The sequence below is a fragment of the Erpetoichthys calabaricus genome, chromosome 1, assembly GCF_900747795.2.
Source record: "Erpetoichthys calabaricus chromosome 1, fErpCal1.3, whole genome shotgun sequence".
Lineage (NCBI taxonomy): Eukaryota > Metazoa > Chordata > Cladistia > Polypteriformes > Polypteridae > Erpetoichthys > Erpetoichthys calabaricus.
In genome coordinates, this window is record NC_041394.2 from 127,416,854 (window position 1) to 127,430,231 (window position 13,378).

A 13,378-nucleotide genomic window follows, 5' to 3' on the forward strand; every position below is an offset into this window, starting at 1 on the left:
AGGCCACAACTTCGAAACTCGAGAGGAACTGATTGCAGCTGTCAAAGAACAGCTGGACAACCTCCCAAAGACCGCCTTTCGCGAGTGTTTTGCGGCGTGGGTCAGAAGAGCCCAAAAGTGCATTGATGTTGGCAGTGAATACTTGGAAAAAGTTTAAAAGGATCGAAGTACATGAGAAAAATAGAAAAAAAAATCCTTGGCTACTTATTTCGAGTGATTCTGCGCGGAACCCAGACAACCCTCGTAAAAGACAAAGAGTAGGACAGCTGCTGTACAGGCTTTTAAATGGTCGAAGCGAGATGCAGATCATGTGGCACAGCAGCAGAAGCAAGCCAGCAGTTGATCGAGCAAAGAGGAGGTAAAAAAAAAAACTGTATTTGTTTCCCATTGTATCACCATTTAAGAGGGGGTTTCGGAGGAGCGACCACATCTCCATGGGGTGCGTTCAGCCCCCCTCTTTACAATGCGAGTGGCAGAGTGGCTGCAACTGGGGGGTTGGGAGCCAAAAGCGCCAGGGGGGCTTGCCCCCCTAGTCTGAAAATAAAGAAAGATGAAGGTCTCAGGAATGTTGATCTGCTCAGGTCCCCAAAAAAGTTTACCAGTTCTCTTAGAAAAGAGAAAATCAACAATTTCAGAAATGTATGCTATTGCACAATGAGAACAGCAACAAGTCATGGAATTAAAGAACTGGTTTAATTAACAATAAGAATCAGCACATAATTAAGTAAGCAACTTGTTGGAGTGAAATTGGATGGAGTTTGAGATCCTGACTGAGTTGGTCTTCTGTTGGCTCACTCATGTCACATTTCATTTCTGTTTGGGTGCCATTTAAGGACATAAATAAAGTAATTCAGAGGAACAATGAAGAAATGCAGGGGAACACATCTTAAAAAACAAGTCAATTAAAATTAAAGAAAAAGGAGTTAATTAGCAGCCAAAATCTGGTCACCAATTAAGAAAAAATCTGTCCTTATTATTAGTTCTTTATGCAATGCAGCAGACAGTATTTAAATTTAACAGAACTGACCCAAGTCCTGAGGATTTTTCAGCAGATTACTGACTCTCAGATCTGTATTTGCTATGTTATTATGTTGCATTGAAATTTAATTATTGTAGTATAATATCCATGTGTGTTAGTTTAGTGCATATACAGTATGCACTGGAAAGTGTTATTCTGTAGAATTGAAATTCTTAATTGGAGTACAAAGTATGAATATGTATTATGAGAGAACTGGTATACATCTGTTATGTTTGAAAGTAAATATTATGCCTTGAGTTTACTGTAACTGTGATTAATTCCATAGTTTACTTGAGCGTTCAACTGAGTAAAGGAAACCACTACTTTCTGAAGAGAATTCTTGTATTCTTGTAAATAATAAACCACAGTTCTGAAATGATTGTGTTACTATTTCATGTAATAATTGACTTCTAAAATCCATCATTATTTTACTGAAGTATATTAAACCCAAACAGTGTTGATTTTCGCTGTTATTTATGTTGTGTATCTGCTAAAGTGATAAGGATGAACAATGTTCACTTAATTTGTTGTTCTTTTTAAATTTATTGTGAATTTCCCCTTGGGAATAATAAAGTATCTATCTATCTATCTATCTATCTATCTATCTATCTATCTATCTATCTATCTATCTATCTATCTATCTATCTATCTATCTATCTATCTATCTATCTATCTATCTATCTATCTATCTATCTATCTATCTATCTATCTATCTATCTATCTATCTATCTATTCTCATCAAACGTTTTCTGTGGTTATATGTGAATAAATAAAATCGTAGGGCGCACATACATTAATTGATTCAAACAATCAAACAGTAGGGGATGCACAGTGTGAGTCATATTCGTACTCTCTAGTACCACACTATGACAGCAATCTTCACATGTCTGGACACCAAAAGCGTACAGGGTGGAGGTGAAGCAAACTGGTTAGGGTACAGGGGCCCAGGCCCTTTTGTGTTCCTGCTATTCAGAGAGATTGGATAATTTCTATATCTATGAAGAGGTCATAGTCCTCTGCATCAAAACATCTTTCTTGTTTATTGCTGTGTCTTTTTATTAATAGGAGTAAGTAAAATGAAATAGATTTTTTTTAAATTTTTAATTGGTTGTAGGATTAAAAGAAATAACAAAACTGTTGATCATTCATAGCATAGTTTATGTGGACATTAGTTACACATTTCAATTTTCTGCAGTCAAATTTCATGCAACAAATTTTGTTTTTCGATTTATTTGGATTCATATAGTTGCCAAAGTTCATTGTGCACACATTAAGCTTACAGTACTTGTCCTTGAGGGAACAAGAAACAAATTTTGCAGCCAAACATTAATATATTTTGTATATGGTGTTATTAGTTCGTCCAAAAAAATGATTTATTATATTTTGTGACCAACAGAGAAAGCATCCAACACAGGTAAAAGAATTGTGTTGTCTAGACAAGCAAAGCTTTGTACATTCTCATTATTATAAAATGTACTTTTACTTTTGGTACTTTAGTATTTTTGAAAGTAAGTACTTTTTTTACTTTTACTCAAGCATTTTTTTAACTGAAATACTGCTTACTACAGTGAAATTAAAAATTTCACTAAGTACTTCTACTTTTACTCAAATATCTTTTCTAAGTACTTTTTACAACTCTGAATATAGCTGCTTAAAATATAGTACAGTTTTACTTGCATGTGGACAACTGCTTCAAGCAAAGTGACTTGCTAGCTTGGCATAAGTAAACCAAACGGTTGTCTTCAGACTTGAGCTACGCCTGCACCACTTCCCAAAGCAGATGCCCGCTCACTATTCTGCTACTTTTTGAAGACATCTCTTCTCAACTGCTACCCCTATAGGAATATGTCAATCACCCATACCAGGTGCTATTTACACTCGACCTTGGCCTAACCAAATGATATAAAATCACTATTGCTATAAGGCAAAATTTATAAAACAAAGTAAAATCAGTAGTAACAAAAGTAGGGAATGCATTTGAGAAGAGTCTTAAAAGGTTAGGAAATCTAGTGCTAGGATACAGATATTAATGAAGACGAGTCTTTCCAGGTCTGTGTTCACAGCTGCTTAAAGCTTCTTAAATCCAGAGATATCTTTTATCTTGCCAGTTTTAGTGGGAATTTCAGATGTTTGAATGCTCTTCTTCTTGTTTTTATTCTTTGTTCCCTTTCGTCTGCAAAGCTTGCTCTCCAAACTTAAAGGCCTCACTCCATGTGGAATTACCAATTACCATTGTTAAATTACATAATTGATTTCTTTTCCAGCCTGATATTCTTTCTAATCCTTATTAGCCTTATTAGTCTAGCGGTCTGCTTTTTTTGGAATCTATAAATATGATCTAAAAAATTCAGAGATCAAATCAATATAGATACAGTGTTTAAATCCATAAATAGAAGTCAATGAAGACACGCAAGTATTTCAACACAAGAGTTTCTTTGAGGTTAGGTATAGAGTCCATTAGTCTGTAGGTCAATATGATATATGTGAAAGGATTGTAATAATTTATGGAAGTTTTGTTTAAAACAGATAATTGTCCAGTTGGCCTGATTGCTGGATTTTTAAATCAATATTAGTTTTGTGAACTTCCATCCGAGAGGTAAAATTTGGATTTCAGATTTGTTTTAAATACCTGCAGTCAAGATCCACTTTTATATATTGTTTAAGTTATAGTTCGGTATTGTGAGATTGAAATATTATTAAAATAATCTTTAAATAGTTTATTTCTGTCAAGGTGGAGAGCTTGATATTGTAAGTTCACATTCACCTTGTTAAAATTTGGCACTTCTCTGTATAAATTGCTGTAAGTCAAGCACTTTTGTTATGTTACTATAATATTGATTGATGACACACGGACGTTGAGAAGAGATTCTTAAGTAATTCTTTAATAAATGTAAAATGCATGTCAATTTCTCATTGCGTTCTCTGAGTATAATAGGAAAAAAAACCTTTACAAGAATTTCCTTTTAAAATCCCATCCTCAAACTTTCTAATGGAAATTACCAACAACAGGAATGTCAATCAAGATCAATATAAATTTAAAATGTTAATGGACATACAAATACACAACAACTGCCAAAGTCTCTCAGAAGTCAATAAACAGCCTACAATGGACTCTTCAGAAAGGTGAATGTAGCAGGCTCCTGTCACCAACTCTTATGGCACCACATCTAGAAGTACAGCTTTTACATCATCATAAAGAGATGCTCACTCCCATTGGCTGTTACTCCCAACCAAGCTATTACAGAATTCAAACTGATGAATAAGCCAAGGCTTTACTGCAAAAGAGTACAAACAGGTGACATTTCAGAATGTTTCACCTAGAAGAGCAATAGCATCTGTTACAAGCTGGGTGCTGACACAGCTATATTTGGATAGTCAATGGAAACATGTACAGTGAACAATTTTGAGGAAGAATAAAGAGATGTCTGGCTATCTTTTATTATCTTAGAATGTAACTCTAAGGTTCTGACCCCAATAAAAAGTATAAATTATTTCTAGCACAGTGAGCCTAGAAAGTCTCTAACTTGCATGTAATAGAAGAACTACTTTGACAAAAGCTTATCCAGTCAATTCTCATTATATCTAGTGGTTACATTCCTAGAAAATGGGAATACTGAAGCATTGATTCTATGGTAAAAACAGAGTTCTAGTGGAAGAACCAATGGTGGGAGATGGGGTTTTGGTAGGTGCACGGGTCCTCTTCTCTCATCCAATGAGGCTTGCTAATGATCCTTCCACTGTTTCATTTACAGAAACTACATTATGACTTTTACTTCCTCTGTAATTAAGTTCCATTGTCTTACAGGTTCTCCACCAAATGCTGCAAGCAACTACAGCAGCTCAGATTGAAGGACCAAACTAAACCATCCAATCTGTAGTAGCAAGAGGTAGTGTGTACAAATGGGAGGAACTTAATCATTGCAGGCGTTTGTCTCCATCATGGATGGGGTTCATTGGATAACCCAAACATCTCAGTGTCCCTCTCAACACATAGCTTTCTATTTTTCATGTATCCTGCTAAGTTTTGGGACTTAATTATAGCTGTTAGCTGTTTTCCAACATTAAAATTTCAGTTTTCAAATTTGGTCTTGTAATAACCAGACTTTTTTTCTTTTTGTTTCCCCAAAATTTAACATTTAACATTATATTATCGTTCTGTTATGTTCTCTTATGCCCTATATCTTGGAAGACCTGGTATTCAAAGCTAGTGATCTGGACAACTTTGAAGAATTCATGAATTTTAAGTATAGTTTTATTCTCACTTAAAAGTTATGAATGAAGAGGATTCCATTCCTGATACAGAAGTATGACATCAACCAATTGTCAAGTGTATATTTACTATCCATCCATTTTCCAACCCGCTGAATCCAAACATAGGGTCACAGGGGTCTGCTGGAGCCAATCCCAGCCAACACAGGGCACAAGGCAGGCACCAATCCTGGGCAGGGTGCCAACCCACCGCAGGACACACACAAACACACCCACACACCAAGCACACAATAGGGCCAATTTAGAATCGCCAATCCACCTAACCTGCATGTCTTTGGACTGTGGGAGGAAGCCGGAGCACCTGGAGGGAACCCACGCAGACACGGGGAGAACATGCAAACTCCACGCAGGGAGGACCCAGGAAGCGAACCCAGGTCCCCAGGTCACCCAACTGTGAGGCAGCAGCGCTACCCACTGCGCCACCGTGCCGCCCGTATATTTACTATCGATTACTTATTCACAAAAAAAATTATTTAAACAAGTATTAAAGTACACATATACATTACAGAAACCTGTAATGATCAGATTCCATGAGAATACCTTTTTAAAATCAATGTTGCAGGGGCTAGGTGCACTTTGAAATTTTTAAATGTCACTTGAGTTCATTCCTTCGGCACCCATTATTTATAGAGAAAGCTGGTCTAACACTTCCAATTTTGCACATTCTCATCACCCTGCTTATCTCTGTTTGTACAAAGGAGTCTAAGAAAGAGGCTTCTTACCTGTCAACAGCGATGGCCACCAACGTGAAGACAGAGGCCGAGACAGATACTCCCTGGATCAATCCGCTCATTGTGCAAACTGCCTGACTGAATGGCCAGCCTGCAGACACATTAAAGTAAACACATAACTAATGGTACCGTCACCGTTTAAACATTTTTACATTTTAAACTATAATATAATTGGTAACAGCATCGGGGTCACATGTTTGCACTGTACTGAACTGAAGTGTAATACCATCTGTGTACCTTATAAATGACAACTTTTGTTTTGTACTTGCAGCTAATTTCTATTCTATATCAACCAACATCAAAATAGTATATTATTGCAGTGTGTGACACTGCTCGACTTAACTATAAGGAAATAATACAGAAGTGTCCCTGTAATATTTCACTGTCAACACAAAATGGATATGTGAATACATATTTTCAAAAATCAACCAAATAATTTTTACTTTTTAGAAAATTTATTTGCATGTACTTTGCTTTCATAAAAACATGCTACTTCTGGAACAGTTTGTGCTGGACAATGTTATTAGATAGGTGTATGCTTAAAAAAATCTTCAAAATAATTTCCAACTTGTACATATGCCAAACCAAAAGAATTTCATTATTAATGATAAGGTTTCCAGTCTTGACACAAAGGTATGATATTTACAAAACAACTCATACTTAATACGTTATTGTTAGGCAACAAGGCAACAAAACTATCCTGTTACTCAAATTATACACTAGGGAGCAGTGTAAGTCAAGCCATTCATTACATTTAACAAACAATGAACAGATTTTTTATGTATCATGTTTCACGGCCAACTGACTCTAAAGTTTTTCAAACTCGGCAACAAAAATTATTCACTCAATTGTGAACATACTAAACATAAGTCCTTCTGAACACTGGTTTCTTCAACCAGACAATTTTGAATCTAATGGTTTGTTCACTTTGTAGATGTAGAAAGCTGGACCTGCTGTATTGAAATGTTAATGTCTTTAAATGTAATCCTGTGGTACATCTGGACAAGTCTCGCCATCTTACTACCACCTGTTGTTGAGAGCAGTAGCTGTCCCCGTCTCTCATATTTTTTTTTCTGTTAAGTTTTAATAGTGGGGACAAATAAAGTACATCTAATCTAATCTAAATACAGGGTATTGCAGTTTAAAAGCTGAGGAATTAATAGCTTCTGGAAAAGCTTCTTTTTTGAATGTCTTATTGTTATTAAATCATTGACTTTTTCTTTTGTTTGCTAATTAAGGGTTTTTGTTCTTTAGTTGCATTTATTCTTTCATTTATTTTCTTCTGTTTATACTATTAATTTAAATTTCCTTTACCAGAATACATTTACCTTCTTCTATTTTTTTTTACTTTTTGTTCTCACCTTGTAGTCACTGGCTTACTGGACTTCAGAAGCTCTTTCTTAACTTTTTCTACAGCTCCAGTGTCCTTTGTGTAATATGGAAAGTTACAGGACAATTGCAGAACTTCACATAACCTTCCTTGACTTGTACTTCATGCAACATGCCACTGTTCTGTATATAGTCCAGCATCCTAGAAGACTTATTTCACTGTTTGTGGATGGCCATAACTAAGACATATTTTATAAAGACTCTTTTCCACGTCTAGACGCAAAAGTTTCTTAACATAGTTTGCATTTCTATTTTGTATTAATAATACTACACATTTATTTATAAAATAACTTAATTTGATGAATTTGGAATTTTGTCCTGGTCCCGTGATAAGAATTTGTTTCACTATAGGGTCTACTTACAGTCATTTGCAAATTTAATCATCATGTTTGATAGCTTTGTATTGAAATTGTTAATTTCATTGTAAAAAAAAAAGGTGGCTTCAGCGCAAAGCCCAAATACTGTAAAAAAAAAGATAGTTTCATTTTTTTTAAGAAAAAAGAATGGCTGATGAGGGAGCAGAGAGAGGGAGACAGAGACAGGGTTTCTCATTTACCTTGTACTATGCCCATGTTGCTGTTCTCAGTCATAACCAGTTGAAGAGCTTTCATCTGAAATATTTTAAAAGTTCAAAGGAGGCATAACACAATTATTTACTTCTACTGACATGTCAAAAATTTAAAAAGAAGTTTTTCTTTTTTTATTAGGAAAAATTAATTCTACAAAAACACTAAAAACCTATATAGTTGACCAGTGTGTAAACGTTGTAAATGGAATGTTCTAGGACTCAACTATGAACTAAAAAGAAAAAAGTGTTATCACATCTCCTCTAACTGAGTCTTCATAAAGGTGACTCATTTATATATTAAAAATTAGTATATATTGAAAATAGATTTTAATTCACAAAGCAATTCATAGGTAGCTACTGAGACGGTTTCTTTTTCTTAAACTCTCCTAATTAAGTTTGGGACAAAGAGTCTTATGATTCAAAAAATAATAATATGTAGTCAAGGCTCTTTCTTTAGTTCTCAGAATATCGTCTCATAAACTTATAATGGCAGCGGAATTTAACTACAGTATGTATTAAATTAGACCTTAAGTAAGTCATCCCCAACCACAAATACAACATCTAAAACAGCCTCATAATTTCACATTTTATCAAGGATCACAAGTTGTTGGGTCTATGAAGGTAATTTCTGTCATGTTAAGTCTTTTTGTTTTCAATTATTTATAAATTGTAAAAATGCTTTTTACTTTAACTTAAAACTAAGGTGTATTGTGAAAGTTGCAATGATTCCTCCATTTGGTGGATGAAAAAAGCATTATGTGTATAAAAAAATCAAATATAGTTCTGGCTGGTACTAATTTCTGCAAGCCCAGAATGTCAAGAAGCAGGCTGCCTTTAGACTCTGATGGCAATACAATGTTACAGATGGTAGCAATTAAATAAAAAAACTTTGAATGATTTTTTAAATAGTCTAGCTGTAGGTAATGCACTTAAAAAAATACAGTCTTTTTTCCTGCACAATTTTTTTTAACTTCATGAATGATTGAATTAATTCATTAATTAAGTAATTGAATGAGCTTGAATAGTTTAAATAAAATTGCCACTTTAATAAATATTTTTTCAAGTGTGATCTGCAATCCATAAAAATGATTACATATGAATAGATAATTATAATGCATAAAATTAAGAAGTGCTAGAAGAACAGTCAGTCATTATCCAACCCCGCTACATCCTAACATAGGGTCACCGGGGTCTGCTAGAGCCAAACCCAGCCAACACAGGGCGCAAAGCAGGAACAAATCCCTGGGCAGGGCACCAGCCCACCACAGGGCACACACACCAAGCACACACTAGGGACAATTTAGGATCACCAATGCACCCAACCTGCATGTCTTTGGACTGTGGGAGGAAACCGGAGCACCCCGAGGAATCCCACGCAGACACAGGGAGAACATGCAAACTCCATGCAGGGAGGACCCAGGAAGCGAACCCAGGGCTCCTTACTGCGATGCAGCAGCGCTACCCACTGCGCCACCATGCCACCCACTCACACAACATTGTAACTGAAAATTTTTGCTAATGGCTGAAAGGTTTTGCTCACAGTAGCCCAGTCCTTGGTGAAAATATTGCTTGCAATTGTTCTGGCTCCCCTAACAATATTATAGGAGGTGGAACAACAGGAAAGGGGATACAATTAAGCTATGATATGCCTACTGTGATGTCTATGCTACATTGCTTGCACATCCACTTACCTTACTTAATTCAAAGCAAAACTCAAGATTAAGTGATATTATAAGTTTTTCAGAGACACAATATTGAGTAATTTAAACAACAAATTTATTGATTACAATCTACTCCCTAAGGCAGTGCTTGAAGTGGCACAATATTCAAGCTACATATTTTATTGATGCAAATATTTAAAAAAAATTCTTCATTGTAAGAATAATAATAAAAAAGAAACTTTTTAATTCTTAAAATGATTTTTTTTTCTTGTAATTACAGTACATGTTTAAATATTCTGACACTGTGGACTGTTGGTAGAATCAAAATGTATTTTCTTAGCTTGCAGTAATAAACTGTAGTTCAGAACAGTAAAAACAGAAATATGTTTTCCTCACACAAAAACAACTTGAAGAACACTAAAGATGCAGCATAGACAAAATTATTGCAGTCAAAGTTTCAAAAAAAGTTATGATAGTGTCTAAATTTGTACCATTGACTTAGCACTGATTTATATTTTCTAAAAAGATAATCATCTTTTATAGATTAATATTGATGTAATGACTCTTTGTCCTAGGGGCCAGAAATGACAAAACATACATACCTGAAAAAAAAAATGCTCTGCAAGTAAAACAGTGACAGTTGCAAAGAAAAAAATGATAAACATTAATAAAGATTAGAAAGGAGAGAAGTTTGTACTTATGATATTATGTCATATCACTCCCAGGTAATAAAAAACCCTTTCTAGGCAATAGCAACACAGAAGCCTTAGGAAAGTGTTTTTCAGGCACCGTATAACTCTATTCCTTTACTTAAAAGGAGATTTTTGGTTAGTATTGTGGTTTCATTTTTGAAACAGATGCTGTTCTAATGTAGCTTGCAAACTGCACATCTTAAAATAAAAAGATATATAAAAAGTTTTCTAGAAACTGAATTGCCCTGAAACTATTGAAGACATCTCACCTAGCTTGGCGATTCTGGGAGTAAAATTTGTTTTTAAGAGCGAGAGTTAAGATCCCAGAGCTTATTTAATATCTTTGGAGGAGAGCGAGTGGCTGACTAACATAACGAGAGAGTAACTGAGAAAGAGCATCCTGATTGGTCTCTCTTTTTCTGCAAAGTAGACCTATCAGTGTTCTCTGTGGGAGGGCTGTACAGTCGACCTCTCTCTCTCTCTATGATCTATCAGTTCAGTATATTGTCCAGCATGCCATGGCAAAATGCCCCCCCAAAAAAAGATTTAAAACATATTCAACTTCACATTATACAGAAGTGTACCCCTGCCTAGTAGCACTAAAAAGTAATTACAGTGTTGCGTGCTGCCCTATTTGCAACAGTGATTTCAACATTGCCCATGGCCTTTGGGAGTTAAATGAATGTAAAACACATGTCGAGGTGAGCTTAACAGGTATCATTTGTTCATTATCATAGCTTTTATCATTTAAACTACCTGGTTAGCTGCCAAGGACCTATATCATGAGGCCAGTCTTCATGTAGACTCTCTGCCCCAACAGAAATTCATCACTGACCCTCATTTAAATTGGTGAACAGTTAATAATTTCTAATGGCAAACTCATCTGTGCAAATAGTACACAGTTGTCTTTTTATGGGAGTCCTGATTCATTTAAAAGTTCAATGGATTTTGAAATGTGGAACTTCCAAAAACTTGGATGTATTTAAAATATACCAAATGACAGCTTGTATTTGAATTCATTTATGTGTAAAAGTGAAAACTCTGCATTTGTTAACATTGTACAATTAAGATGAATTTCTATATATATAAACCACAAATGGTTTACCCGTAAAGCAGCATTTCTTAGGGACAGTAGTTTTTATTTATTAATTGATTTATTTGTTTGTTTGTTTGTTTACTTTTTAATCATGACACACAGTGCTACAGAACTGAACAGAACTTGTGATACCTTACTGAAGATGGACAGTGTACAGTTGTCCAATCAGTGTTAAAAAATGTAATATACAATAATAAAGTTGATATTTTTTATAACCATTGCTGAAGTAAATTTAACTTGATACGATAAAACGTTTATGTTTATATTACTTAATAAAACAGAATATATACCTGTATGCACATTTGGAAGTTTCTAATGTATCTTTAAGAGTTTCTGTGAATGAGGAATAAAATTGGTGGTACTACATGCCTGGGTTGGTTCAGCATTGTGTGGGTAGGGGTGCTTGACTTTTTAATTGTGTAAAATTGGTTGCTTATGCTTTATACTTTGGTAGCTGGAACATTTCAATAAAATTCTGATTGATTGCAAAACTAAATAAATGCATAAATTGGAGGCTTTCACTTTTTTCGCTTCTGCATTAAAATTATTGCATAAGGAAAGGATCTCTCACTCAACCGTTACATGGATAGCTGGGTTGTTTATATTTGTTGCTTGATTGGAAATGATTGCAAGATCTGCTTAATAAAGAACTGTCCACCTATCTAAAAATACACTGCTCAATTTGTGAAGATCAGATTCTGTTTTGGATGTACTGTACTTCAATATTTCTTAAGAATTTTTAGTTTCACTTAGTACTTCTAAGAAATTATCAAATCTATGTTAAAAATGTAATTGTTATGGATTAGCTTTCAGTGACAATATGGAAATGTAAGACTATCATTCCTGACTCTAACTTATTCATTTAATTCAGTTACCAAAATTTTGTTACAAAATCCATAACGAAATCCAAAAAAACTTAACATTCAGCAGTTTGCCTTAGAATAAAATGCAATTCTAAAGCAGAGAGACAAATATGTAGTATTTTTTCCCTTAATAATAATAATAATAATACATTTTATTTATATAATGTCTTTCCCATGCACAAGGGAATTATGTATTCATGATATACATTTATGCATGTATCTCCACATCTACCTATCTTTTATTTAAACTTTGAAAAAGAATGACCTCTCTTGTTTTCGTGTTTATAAGAATTACTTATAAATGGTTTGAAATCACTCACATATGATACACTAGTCAACTTGTCTTGATGTCTAGCTATGCAAGATGTTGAACTTATTGGGGTTACACCCCATTTTTAGCCAGAAAACATTTTAGGCTATTTTTGACCATACTTTGTGCAGGAAATTACACCCTTATAACAAAATGCAAAACAATAGGTTTCTGCAGGAAAAATAATCAGAAGGACTTGAAGTTGTGCATGCCACATCAATTGACACCCCAGGATTAACTCCATAATGGGATACGAGGACTCAAAGTTACTCTTTTTCACAAAACTTTGAAAAAAAATGGGGATCAGTAATTTCAGCACGTGGAGTGTCATTTTACGCTATATCAAGGTTGCTGATCATGAATATGATAATATTTTTGATATTATGATTCTTTACGACTAGTCCTAGCATTCTAGAAGACACTACCAAAAGGTTAAAAATTTAAAATTTGAACCATAAGCAGGTGGTAGTTTTAGGCTGTTTCCAGGTCAAAGATTACAAATATTAATAGTTTTTTACAACTGAAAACATTTAGACTTTGAGCATTTCATTTTAAGTACACTTTTTAATATTTCAAATGTCTGGTGCAACTAATCTTATTTATTATGTACTTCTACCTCATGAAAGTGAATAATTCATTTTCTTATGAATACCACAAATTAGGATGCCTTATGCTATTTTAGATTTCCCCTCCCCCCAAGTGACCCCTGCTTGCCTGGAATTTTCAAACCTGGCATGAATTGGCAAAAAGAAGTAGAGAATGAAATGAAGTTGTTACTATG

At 34.5% G+C, this 13,378-nt stretch overlaps 1 protein-coding gene across 1 annotated transcript in view; it reads right to left on the reverse strand.

The window, feature by feature from the left end:
* The window catches only part of LOC114650065 (neuropeptide FF receptor 1-like), a 72,023-nt gene that overhangs the window by 31,364 nt on the left and 27,281 nt on the right, over positions 1 to 13,378 (reverse strand). Inside the window, exon 2 of the mRNA XM_028799543.2 lies at positions 6,010 to 6,109. Within this exon, the coding sequence (XP_028655376.1) occupies positions 6,010 to 6,109 (100 nt within the window). The remainder of the gene's footprint in view (positions 1 to 6,009; positions 6,110 to 13,378) is intronic.